At 42.0% G+C, this 14,066-nt stretch overlaps 1 protein-coding gene across 4 annotated transcripts in view; it reads right to left on the bottom strand.

The window, feature by feature from the left end:
* The window catches only part of LOC126263212 (membralin), a 540,938-nt gene that overhangs the window by 453,770 nt on the left and 73,102 nt on the right, over window positions 1-14,066 (bottom strand). For all 4 annotated transcript variants that reach the window (XM_049960282.1, XM_049960283.1, XM_049960280.1 and 1 more), the window contains exon 4: window positions 8,861-9,045. In XM_049960282.1, the coding sequence (XP_049816239.1) occupies window positions 8,861-9,045 (185 nt within the window). The remainder of the gene's footprint in view (window positions 1-8,860; window positions 9,046-14,066) is intronic.

The raw sequence follows: 14,066 nt of genomic DNA, 5'->3' as shown, positions 1-14,066 counted from the left end.
AGATGCAAATGATGATAATCGTGTGATGGTGTCGAAATTTATCAGGCCGGGAGCAGACAATACACATGTGGGGAAGATGCTTGCCATTGGAGGAACATGGTGCTCTTAGTGCCCCCTGCTGAAAGCCGCAGAAAGGCCTTCTGCATATGTGCTGTGGACAATGACTGTGCTGTCAGATGCTCTTGTGGTTGAAAATTGAATTAAATCTCAGCAGAGTGTTGCCTTAAGTCAAGAATCAGAAGTTCTTGTTTTCCCTGTTTTGATTTAATGGCAGCTAGTGCTGGATTCCAACCCGCATCCCTGTTAAGATTATCCACAGCGTGGATCTGTATGGCCTCCCTAAAACGCAGGATCCTCTGTCTCCTATGGCGGCCAATTATTTTATGGAAGACTGAGATGAAAGCACTGCAGTAAGCAAGTCAACACATTTGTGGTCTGGCCTCACAGAATAGGGACATTACCTGTGTTTATTCAGCATCTGAACTTGCTCCATCCAAAGGTACAGTTCACAATGGATGTGGAAAAAGATGGCATCTTAACATTCCTGGATGTCATGATCAAAAGAAAAGCCAATAATACACTGGGACATAGCATGTATCGTAAACCAATACACATGGAGCTTTCTTTGCAGGCCAAAGTTGTCGTCACCCTGCATAATGAGGTGCTGTATTACGCTCTTTGGCACATAGAGCACATGTGATCTCAGATGCAGACAGTCGTCCTGCTAAGCTACAACACCTAAGAATGGTATTGCAACAGAATGGCTACTCGGATAGACAGATACGCCATGCATTCCATTCTAAGCAAATTCAAAGCAGGGATGTAAATGAAGATGTAGAGGCACCCATTGTAATGGGCCCTTGCATTATTTTGGTGGCATGTCTTCAATAATAGAAAGAATCCTCAGAAGGCATCTAACAACTTCGTCATACATGCCAGGTGGCAACATGATAAATCAGCGGTGGCAGAGCATTGCCTCGACATGGGGCATCACATGTTTTATGAGAATATAGAAATTTTATCCCCAGTTTCATCTTTCTGGGACTGTGTTGTTAAGGAGGCCATACAAATCCATACAGCAGACAATCTTATCAATACGGATGCAAGTTTTTAATTAAATGCCACCTGGAATCCAGCTCTGGCTGCCATTAAATCAAAACAGGGAAAACAAGAACCCCGATGCAAAACATAGCTGAAATTTAATTCAGCTCTCAACTGCAGGAGTGTCAGGCAGCACTGTCATTGCCCGCAGTGCATGTGTGGAAGGCCTTCGTACGGCTCCCAGCAGGGGGGCAATACGAGAGCCGCTTTCCTCCTGCAAGCGTCTTCTCGCACATGCATATTGCCTTCTCCTGGCCTGATAAATTTTGACATCGCTGCGGGATTATCATCAGTCACATGTTGCAGAAGTGATAGTAGTAACTACCACCATCTGAAGGTGTTGAGCAGTTGCATCGATGAAACATTGTGGGATTTACACAATACAGTCCGGTGACAAACCTGAGAAGTATATTTGCATGTTTGACAGTACTGAATCTTCCGTAAAGCTGTAATTCAGGGGAAAATGTTTGAAAATTTTACTACAGCTATGTTTGAGAAAGCAATGGCACATTATTTGAAACTTTTTTTTTTTAATTACTTTTTCTGTTAAGCCACCACACCACTGTAAATTTAGCCCTCAAAAAATACGCATTCAGTTTTGTTTCTGCATCTGAATAATTCACTTCAGTGTCTGCTTCACAACAATTTTTACTTTTTCTGTCTCCAGATCAAATTTCACTATCAGACACAGCGCACTGATTGGCTACTTGCAAATGTCTAGTCAGTTGTTCCACCAGTTATCATGTTCATGGAGGCAGTGCTAAAGCCTCTCTTCAAGCAGCTGAAGGCTCTTACGGTTGGTATCACAAACTTGTCAGCCACACTACCTATGCAGGATTCCATGCCGTCGCCTTACCCGCCGTTCTTTCCCCCTTACAATGATGTGGCCAAAGACTTGGAGGCTTACAAGAAGCAGCTTCAGCAACACTTCCTTGCTTTTGATGTTACTGAGCCACATGTGTAAGGCTTTGCTCCTTCCTTGGATTTATCATCAGATTTACCAGTTGTGGTGCCAGTTAGCCACACTCCAGGAACTAGTGTCACTTTTGTTCGATGATATGTATAAGTTGTTGTCCAATTATTACCGTGAGCACACAAATGTCAATGGAGAGTTCTATTGCTGTCAAGAACCGCCCCACCAGGTCCTACTGGGCTTGAGTGGCCACGCTCAACAGCCTTAGTCACAAATGCTAGTTTGTTGCTGATGAACATCAGAATTCCTATGCTGATTCTATGGCCTATCATTTGGTTGGCTCCAGACAAGAAGGTGCATCAACATTCATTACACTGCCAGAATCCATCTTTGGCTGAAGTGTTGACTACTGCTCAATCTTTCGAGGTATCTCGTGCAGCTGCTGATCAGATTGAGGGTTGGTGTGATGTTGCCACGGTGGCTCCCTTTCCTCTTTGTCGGATGTTGGTTAGGTCTCTGGGGAAAAAGGGCAGCTACATGGAGCTTTACAAACACAGCCTCAGCAACCATTCTGGGCAAAAATGTGCAAAACAAAAACAACAACAGCAGCAGCAGCAGCAGCAGCGCTCAGCACTCCCATCTTCCCCACACAGTTTCGTGCAACACACAGGATTGCTTGCTCTGAGCGCTGGGTGACTTGCAACAACTGTAAGAAAAATGTAGCATCTCTCTGCCATTTCAAGTCCTCTCCTGCAGATATGGACATGGGTGTTAATTGTGTGTCTCCAGTGCTTATGATTCATAACAAACTGTTTGTCAAAGTATGATTGATAGGCAAAGTGCTCAGAGTACAAGCGGATACAGGTGCACCCACGAATTTTCTGAACTTACAAACTTATGTGGATTTGGGATCTCCAGCATTGTCTCTAGTTACTCAGCTTTTGGTCAGTTACGACAAACAACATATTCCAGTTCTGAGGCAATTTACAGCTCCTACTATGTATAAATCTGTGGTTCACTCCTCGACTTTTTTGGTAGTGGATGATGCTGGTACCACAGATTTGTTTAATCTGGATGTTTTCAATCATTTTGTTTTCCATTTAAGATATAGTGCACCTTGTTACCGAAGAGGTCCCTTATCAGCAGTTAGATTGTCTGTAATCTGAGTTCTCAGGCCACCCTCTCCCCTCCCCAATTGGGTTAGGTTGTGTCACTAATTTTGCGGTCCATATTACCCTGAAACCTATTGCACAGCTGTGCTTTTTCCGGGCACACCCTATTCCAGTGGTCTATACCCCCCTCACCTTGTGAATGTTACCGAATTGTCAGCTTTGCCTCTGTGACAACTTCAAAATTTCCGTTAATGCACAGTCTATAATTGACTCATTGACACCTACCATTCGCCCCATCAGAACAAGTTGTTCCCCAAATTCACCAGGTCTCAGTTTTTCTCTAAAATTGATTTACCTGAAGCCTATTTACGGGTTCCATTGGATAAGGATTTGAAAAGGTTCCTTGTGATTGACACACACTTCGTGTTGTATAAGTAATTGTGTCTCCAGTTCAGCGTGGCTAGTGTCCCTGCAATTTCTCAGCATTTTCTAGAACAACTGACAGAGCCTGTTCCAGAGTACATCAACCATCCTGATAACAGTGTCATGGTGGGTCCTTCCACGGAAGAGCACTTATGCTCCTTGTTCACGGTCTTACACACCACAAGGTTGAAGTGCAACTTGCCCAAGTTCCACTTTTTTCAGCCATCCATTGTGTATTTGGGGTTTCAGGTTTCTTAGGATGGTGTAAAGCCTTTACGTCATCATGTCGCCATTGTCACAGCTCTGCCTCACCTTCCAATGACATTTTTAGGGAAAATTGCCTACTATCACAAATTCCTTCCAAGTGTGGCGACATTGGCCCACCCTCTCCACAAATTGCCTCACCAAAGCATTCCTTTTTGGTGGACGTCAGCCTGCAAGCGTGCATTCATGCTTTTGAAATCTAAGCTACGATCTGCTGTTTGTTTGGCTTCTTCCAATCTGACCACCACCTCATCTTGGCTACAGACGCCTCTCAGCATGACCTTGGGATCAATCTTGCACATTGCTATGAGGATGGCTGCGAATATCCAACAGCCTATGTGACAAAAACACTCAACTTCTATGGGCAGTGCTACTCCCAAGTTGAAAAGGAAGCACTTGTGATCATCTATGCCCTCAAAAAGTTCCATATGTTCCTGCACGGGTGTAACTTCAACCTCATTACTGACCACAAGCCCTTGGTTTTGTTGTTTAATCCTCCTGCTTTGCTGCGCTACAAAGCAGCACGTCTCCTCCAGCACTGGGCCTTGTTTGTGTCTCACTACAACAATGAAATACTTTTCTGGTCTACTGTGCAGCATGTCAACCCCACCTTCTGGTGGGGTCAGATCCTACCATGACTCAGGATGATCTTTGTCTTCACTTAAGATGTGGAGGCACAACATAGAGTGGAAGAGTTTCCTATTGCAGGCTTCCAGACTGCAGCTGCTTTGCTGATGATCTGGTTCTGCACCATGTTGTTCACCTTGTTCAGGATATCTGGTTGGACTGGCCTTCAGGCAAAGGCTTTTGATCCTTTGCATAACTATTTTACCCTCTATCACCATCTTTCTGTGTTTGATACGATTATTCTCTTAGCTATGGATGGGTTGTCACCCAAGGTTGTGAACCTGGCAGTCCTACAGCGAGATCAGTTTCAGCTCCAACATCTGGAACATTGAGGGGATCTCTCATGCCAAGCCACTGGCCTCTTGACATGTGCTTTGGCCCGGCATCAATGGTGACATTATGTGTGGTGTTGCAGCCACCTCTCAGTGAGCTATGCAACAAGCAGAGCTGCGGGTGATGCTCTCTCTGTGGCCCACATGACAGTGTCCATGGGAACAGGTCAACATTGATTTCAAGGGTCATTTTATAAATTCTTACTAGTTGTTGGTTGTCAATGCTTTCTCAAAATTTGTTTATGTTATCTGCCATCTTTCCAAATCAGCTGTGGCTACGGTTTCTTTGTCTCAGACCCTCCACGATTTCTGCACCCATCAAGGAATTCGTCCACATGACTGTTCCTCCATTACATGCTCATTCTAATGGCGAGGTGGAATGGCCAGTCTGCATGATCAAGGTTCAAATGAAGTACATCGTGGACTCTTCTACAGTCGATGCCTTGATGCAGTTCTTGAGTTCTACAAGTTTGTGTTAGTGGAGGATCGGAGTATGGTCGAAATGCACCATGATCACCATCCACGTATCCCCCTGCATCTGCTCATGCCACTCAACCAACGTATACCAGCGCAGCACTTATCACATTTCGCAGCACTTATCACAGTTCACTCTGGGCTACATGGTCTGTGCTCGAGGATTCAGCCGCCAACCGAAGTGCATCCCAGCCACAGTCCACACCTGCTGTGGAAACCCCAATCACCATGATCAGCTGCATCCTCACTCTATGGTGAGAGCTGTGGGTCTGCTGCCGATACCTTCTCCTCCTTTGTCAGCACCTGTCCAGGCCTCACTGCGGGGGAGAGACCCGTCCTCCTTGTGGTTGTTGCCCCTCCTCTGGGATCTGGCATCCCAACACATGCTGTCAGCCCATCAAACTATTGTTTATGTCTCGCATTACAACAATGCTGGTATCTGGCAGCCATACTGTTTATTTTAATTACTTAATTTTGCATTTGCTTCATGGACAAAGTCTGGTTGGTGTGTGGTTAACCTCGTGAGACTACTAAATATGTGACATCACAAGACATTGGTCACTGTTTAGTAATTTTCCAGAGTCTTTCGCACAGCAAAACTCTGCACTCAGTTAAGAATGGAGATAAATGACTACCAGCTTAAAACCTTACTTTTTATTTACAATAAGGACAGGCAAAGATAGTTGGGGAGTCTTATTCACAGGGCAGGAAGCAATTTAAAAAGTCAAGGTTAAACTTAATCAAGTTATAAATTTTGTTTAAGTCTTTGCAGCCCATCTAATTATTACAGAAAATTAATTACATTTAGCATTTTCTAGCAGCAGGTACGTGCTGAAACTGCCATACCCCAGTAGCATAACATGCTGCTGGAGAGACACAGCAAAATGGTGCAGTCTGTTGATGAAGTGGAGTATCGTGTGGCAATTAATTTTCTGCTTTTGAAGGGGAACACTGCTGCAGCAATCCATGCTGAGTTACTGGGAGTGTAAAGGAACTATATACCATCATCACACGCATAGTCAGATGGCACAGACACTCCCAGTGTTGTCAAGGACAAACTGACAGATCATCTCTCTATGAAGAACTATGGATCACAAGATAAGTGGAGGCCCCAGTGCTCGACCATTAGACACTCATAATGGGGGTGATAGAGGAAAAAATCAAACTCAATGGTGGATTAGTTTTCAAATTCTTGCATAACATTTTGAACATGACGAAGCTCACAACCCACTGGTCGCCATGACTATTCGCACCACTGCAAAAAGTCCACTGAACCAAAGTGGCAGAATAACACTGCAACTGTCCTGTCAGTTCAGACGACTTTTTTAGCCGCCTTATTACTGAGGACAGGTGCTGGGTGTATCACTACAACCCAAAGACAAAGGATCAAAGCAAGAAAAGGAAATGCATATCACCACTGCCAAAAAAAAGGCAAAGACCCAATTATCATCCGGCATGGTGAAACAAAAAGTTTTTGGGATTGCAATGGGTTGATGCTAGTAGATTATGCTCATAAGAGGAAACCACAACAGGACTATATTACCTATATCTCCTGACAGGCTTATGAGAGGCTGTCAAGATGAAGCACCATGCGAAGCTGTCCAATGATTTGTTTTTGCTCCACAACAACACCCCAGCTCATTCCGCACAAAACATAGTCACACATGCTGCTTCTCTGGGCTATCAAATACTGCCTTGCCTCCCCCCCCCCCCCTGCCATCCACCCCACCATTCTCTATTGACATTGCACCCAGTGACTCCTGCTTCTTTCCTTGGATGAAGAAACCATTGTGTGGCAGGCATTTCCAGGTAATTTTTGAGTTTGAATGTTTCACGAACAGCCAAAATGCAGATTGCCAAGGCATTCACTGTTGAGAAAAAATGTGTCACAGTGAAGGATGAAAATGCAGAAAAGGCATAACACCATCAACAAGTTTCATTGCCATACCTTGATTTTTTGAGACGCAAATTAAAATTTTACAATCCCCCCTCTTGGATATCAACATTGGATACAAGAAAGAGCAAATGTAAAAGTATGGCATGAACATCTATTACTATAGGACTAAAAAATATGTCATCAACAAATGAAAAAGGAAACAGTATAAATTAACAATGAACCATGGAACCAGTTGTCAATTTTATTTTATTTATTTTCAAATTTATTTATTTATTATTATTTAGGACATCTGATGGATGGATAAGAAAAGAAATAAACAGTTGAGCAAAAATGGACTGTTATGCTTTCAGTTGTTGTTGTTGTTGTTGTGGTCTTCAGTCCTGAGACTGGTTTGATGCAGCTCTCCATGCTACTCTATCCTGTGCAAGCTTCTTCATCTCCCAGTACCTACTGCAACTTACATCCTTCTGAATCTGCTTAGTGTATTCATCTCTTGGTCTCCCTCTACGATTTTTACCCTCCACGCTGCCCTCCAATGCTAAATTTGTGATCCCTTGATGCCTCAAAACATGTCCTACCAACCGATCCCTTCTTCTAGTCAAGTTGTGCCACAAACTTCTCTTCTCTCCAATCCTATTCAATACCTCCTCATTAGTTACGTGATCTACCCACCTTATCTTCAGCATTCTTCTGTAGCAGTAAATAAAGTAATTTTCAAAAACAAGTTTTTGATGGATCTGAAACGAATCCTTTACAGTCTGTATGTATTACTAGTTATGATATTTGGAATTGAGACAGGGACTTTTAACATTAAAACTCAATGGAAACTGAGGCATGCTTAGGGGACAATGAAAAGACGCACCTTTAGAATTACTGGGAAAGACAAGGAAACAAACAAATGAATCAGCAAACAGACTCCAATGGAAGATGAAAATATGACCATACCGTAAAAACATGGGAGTTGGGGAAAACGTGTAGCTAGACAAACAAGTAACGAGTAACAGATGGATCAAATATTATCATCATCATCATCATCATTATTATTATTATTAAAAACCTGTTTCCTACGATTTTGTGAGCCTTCACGTCATTTAGAAGTTATGGCTAAGTTAAAGGCAGACTGAAAAAATTCATTGTCCAATGGGGTTCTATCCCACAGCCTTTCAGTTTCAAGGCATATGTTATATCATTAGATCACCAGACCCAATTTTCACGAGTTATTACACCATTTTGTGTAGTAAATCCTCCTTTCAAATACACTGCTTCTACTGGACATGCCAGCAGTTAAATTAGATGGTACAAATGTCATCTGCATGGATCAGCTCCAGTTTAAGCCTCTAGGGAAACAATTGTCAAGTGACGTTTGCATTTGTGTTTTGGTGTACAGTGTGCCAAAAATGGATCATAAATGTTCACAATTCAGGTGATATTTTGCCATCTATTCTAAGATATATGCAGAAAAAAGTTATAACCACTTACTGGCACTTTAAGACAAGTGTGTGCTGGCACCGTTCATTGTGTAAAAGTTACTGATACAGAAATCAAGTGAAGTTTTGCACATTTCTTAAAACAATCTCTCACCCAACTAATTTCTTTTTAATATGGATGTGTCTCGTGCAATGCGGTTTATTATTCGCAATTAAGGAAATCATGCAACCACACTTGCTAATAAGCTGAACAACTTGCTACAAAAATTTGGTAAAACATTCTAACATACCTTTCTCGCCTGTATCATTTGTGGTTCCTGTCTTGCTTGCTGTATTACCAAACGTGTTTATGACATTCTCAATTTCAGTGCTCACAATTTTTCCATCTAAAGTCTTGTTCTCCACATCAGTTTCAGAAAGGCCACTTGGATCTTGGGTCACTTCCTCAACTGATGATGGCTCAATATTAACAAAGCTGGAACATAATTATAACTTCTAGTAGTACCACTGTAATACCTCTACATAATACTTAAGTGTCAATCTCTAAGATTCTGTCTTTGCAATGGTCTTCCTGATTTGTACACAAGAGTCACATAATAATTTTTTGTAATTTTATAGCTTCATTTAAACATACACTTAAAATAATAAATAAAAAACATGCTTGCTCTAGAACATGAAACTGTCAGACACCCATAGTATCATGATACACAAGTACACAAACATTGGTTGCATTATTTACACAGCTTATTGCCCAGTCATTACTGTAACCAGTCTTCCAATGAATGTCAGCAACTCACAACACAAGCTTATAAATGGATTTTAAATGTGCAACTTGCAATGCAGAGCTCTTCGTTTTCCCTTGGTGGCACAAAAATTTAATCCTCTAATCTATCAGGACATTTCATTAGCAGGGACATTCTCTTGAAGAGAGTAAAATTCATTTTGGAAGCAAACCTTTGGCTGTGGATACACCATTCTTTGCCATACCCATACTTCCTCGACTGCAAATCCAGAAAAAAATACGGGAGAGCCTTCTGTTGTCTATAATAAATATTCAATAAATGTTTGCAAAATGAACGATACACATGATGTTTTTGGAGAAGAAAATGTCTCAAACTGCAATAACCTAACACACAAGGTAGAAAACAATTTTTACCTTATTACACATCAACGTGACTCAGAAGCTTAAGAAATAAAAAACAGTAACAGTAGTTAAGCATCTACAGAATTTATAGTACTGAATAATCAAGGGCAGTAGCACTCTGTGGTCCCAAATCTGAAACAGGAGCTGAAATGGATTTCACTGTGGATTAGAAGCACCAACCTGATTTGGTTCAGTTTTTGTCAATATGATCTAGGGACCTATCACAAAATACAAACTCAGACAGATTTATTAGGGTAACATCATTTCAGGATCCATTTCAATATGAAATCAGACAACCTATATGACCACAGCATTTGTTTAATCATTTGATGAAAGCTGGCAGTTTCCAACAGGACATCCATTTCCACTCTCTTAAATTTTGAAACTATAAAGCTTTATTCAAGTATCTACACAACATAATAGGTAACATGTCTGCCAACTGAGTAACAAACATCTATGCTCTCATATTTCTGCTTAGAGCTAATAAGGATTAGTGCAACTGCGAACCAAACTCACTCTCTCACTATGAAACAAACTTCATTTAAAAATCACCAACACATTCTACTCTACTTTGAAAATGGGTACAGCTATACTCACAATGCATTATTTAGCGTTTGAGATAAAATTTTCATGACAGACAGTGTTCATCATATCTCCATCAAACCAAACCATGTTCTCTTTCCTCCTCCAGTTTCCTTTCTCAGTAAAAAATCTTATTTCTGATGAATAGTTACAGAGCCACAGCAGAAATATTGACAAATGCTACCAGCAATCAATTCTACAACACTACTATTATATGACAGGCCCATGGCACAGAGCTCCCATTCTGGCCACATTGCATGACAAACATTTGTGTACCTTATTTTGCAAGAATTGTGGAATTGTCTACTTTAATTTCATGTGGTAATTATAATATTCATTGGAAAAGGGGGTGGGGCCCATATATGCAGAAATACTCGAAAGAAAGTGGGATTTTTCAAGTATTTTTTTGCGAATGCCAACTTCCTGAAGTCACACAAGCCAGGCTGTAATTTCTTGAAAAATTTCCTATGCTCATTTAAAAATACAACCAATCATTCTGTATTTTCATTGTTTTCTGATTAGCAGTTTCACCACAATAATGTTAAATTCAAGGCACTATGACTGAACTTATGTCTTACCTACTGCAAAGGAGAATGCACAAGGCTAAAACTTCGATGTTTATTGGTTACATCAGATATGGTTACTAATGAATAATCCCCACATTTGCTAAGAAAGTTGAAAGTCTGTAATGCACTTGTGTTAGTAACTGCAATGTACACGTGGCTGTCGTGGAGCTTAGTTTTATACCAGCATGCTGCCACTGTCATAATGTGGGTAAGCACCTATTCCTCTGATAAAGGGTTTTAAAAGCTGTAATTCATTATAACTGTGAAGCTGATGTGAGTGTGCGTACGTGTGCATTTGCATGTGTGCGTGTGTTGCATTGTTTGAAATATGATTGTCAATTTAAGGGATCGATGTATTTATTTCAGTATTATTCTATGCTGTTATAAATAAAGGAGAGGACTCATCGAAAAGACAGAAGCGTTGTATCATCGATGGGTACACGAACAAAAGGTACAGAACGTTGCTAGCTTTGGAATTAACTTCCTTTTTCAAGCTCGTAGGAGAACAAGCACACAAGCATGCAAGCACGCACGCACGTGGTGGGGAGGATCCAGATGGCATAGGTTGGGAAGCAGCCACCGAAATATCGCAGGCTGTGCTCTGCTGCATGTTGCCCCACTGCGTGGTCCACCTAGTTTTTGGCAACAGTTTGTCAGTGGCCATTCATTGTAGTTGACAGCTGGTTGGTTGTCACCCCTTGTAAAATGATGTGCTATGGTTGCAGCACAGCAGATATATAACATAGCTGGTATATAACATGGCTGCGTTCATAGATGGCCCAGCCTCTGGTGGGGTAGGATAAGCCTGTGACAAGACTGGAGTAGGTGGTGCTGGATGGGTGGAGTGGGCAGGTCTTGCATCCGGATCTTCCACATGGGTATGATGCCTGCAGCAGGGGACTGGGGGTGTGAGGAGCATAGGGAGTGACTAGGATGTTGTGGAGGTTGGATGGGCGGCGGAATACCACTCTGAGAGGGGATGGAAGTATCTTGGGAAAGATGTCCCTCATTTCAGGGCAGGATGATGGATAATAAAAGCTCTGACAAAGCACGTGGTTCAGTCGTACTTGTCCTGGGTGGTATTGGGTGACAAAGTGTGGCATTTCTTTGTTCTTGGAATGGATATGAGGATCAGGTGTGTGGGGGAATATGGTACAGGAGACCTGTTTATGAATTAGGTCTGGAGGGTATTGCCTGTCTGCGAAGGCCTTTGGGAGGCCTTCAGCATACTGGGTGAGGGAGTTCTCATAACTACAGAAGCATCTACCATGGGTCACCACACTGTATGGGAGGGATTTTTTTTGTGTATGGAAGGGGTGGCAACTGTCAAACTGCACGTACTTTTGGGTACGGTGGGTATGATGTAGATCGAGATAAGGATGGAGCCATCTGAGGGGAGGAGAGCAACATCTAGGAAAGTGGTGGAGAATGAGGATAAGGTGTCCTGGCCTTGGGTCCAGATTATGAAGATGTCATCAATAAACCTGAACCAGACCAGGGGTTTGGGGTTTTGGGAAGCTAGGAATGTTTCCTCTAGGTGGCCCATGAAGAAAGTGGCATATAACAGTGTCATGTGGATAACCACGGTTGTGCCACGAATTTGTTTGTATACTTTCCCTTCAAAGTGAAGCAGTTATGGATTAGGATGTAGTTGGTTTGGTGTATGAGAAACAAAGTGGAGGGTCTGCAATCTGCAGAGACTTGGGAGAAGTAGTGTTCCATCACGGCAAGGCCTTGGGCATGAGGGATGTTGGTGTATAAGGACGTTGCATCAAAAGTGATAAGTAGGGACTGGGAGGTAAGGGTTTGGGGAGGGTGGAGAGCTGGTGAAGGAAGTAGTTGGTATCTTTAATGTGGCAGGCTAGGTTTTGGGCAGTTGGTCACAGATGCTGATTAACAAGGGCCGAGATTATTTCGGACAGGGGGTGGGGGGTCTGTAACCAACCACAATGGGGCACCCAGGACTGTTAGGTCTGTGGATTTTGGGGAGCATGTAGAAGGTGGGTGTGTGGGCTGTTGCTGGGGTGAGTAGGGAGACAGATTCAGGGGAGAGATTCTGGGAAGGGCCTAAGGATTTCTGCAGGGATTGGAGGTTATGTTGGATTTCTGGGATTGGGTCACTTCGGCAGAGCTCGTAGGTGGAGGTGTCTGACAACTGGCAGGGTGCTTCTGCAAGGAATTCACTCCGGTTCATCACAACATTGGTGGAACCTTAGTCTGCTGGGTGGATGATCAGGTTAGGATCCATTTTTAGGTTGTATAGGGCTCTCCTTTATTCTTAAATAATTCATAATTCTCAATCAGAACTTTCCATATATTATTATTCTGTGATATTGAAAATTTGGTTTTTTGTGTTATTCACTTTGTAACAGAAGGTTTTAACCTTTCAAAGAAGTTGTATACTTGGACTGGCTATATGGGGACAACTGAAGGACATTTGTTTTAATGTGCACATTAAAATAGAAGACACCTTTTGCACTCATAATAATTTCTAATGTGCTACATTATAATTATCTTTCCTGGAATGGACAGGTTTGAATTCCCCTTTTCCAGTCATTCCAATCTTACTTATTACTTAGACTTACTATCTAACAGTAATACCCATTTTTTGGCATTTAAGTCATTTTTGTACCTGATATCCAAACCTTCTGGCACGATTTGCACCATACCAAGTCTTATAAGTGTAATAATCCCTTCAGTATTTTATCAGTACTTTTGAGTGTCCACAAAAATTCTTGTTTTTCTTGCTATTCAATTTGTTCTGTCAGCAGAAGCTTTTTGTTGAACTTTTTGTATCTAAAGATCAATTTTCAAACAATATCCTATTTAATTCAAATAGGAAAAGTCTTCCTCTTCATTTCTCAACCTTTCCTGAAATGCCTGCGACTACTAAATGTAACCCATTACATAATCAGGCTGCCCTGGGAGGAGGAGGTGGGGCTTGTTCCAGCAGCCACTGTGCTACAAGCCATTCACAAGCTTTTGCTCCTGGCACATCTGCAAGATGGCGACCTTAATGTGGGCAATTAGTATGAAAGTAGTGAGAAACACACATCAAAACAACAAACAAATAAAAATTGAACAATGCATCATAAAACTTTTCTGAAACATTTTGCTATATGGACCAATGTTTACAGCACTTTCAAGTGGCTTTCAGAGCGATAGAGCATCATCATCATCATCAAAAGAGCACTGGTAACAGTG

The sequence above is a fragment of the Schistocerca nitens genome, chromosome 6 (genome assembly GCF_023898315.1).
Source record: "Schistocerca nitens isolate TAMUIC-IGC-003100 chromosome 6, iqSchNite1.1, whole genome shotgun sequence".
In the NCBI taxonomy this organism is placed as follows: domain Eukaryota; kingdom Metazoa; phylum Arthropoda; class Insecta; order Orthoptera; family Acrididae; genus Schistocerca; species Schistocerca nitens.
This window is presented reverse-complemented; position numbering and strand designations above follow the sequence as displayed.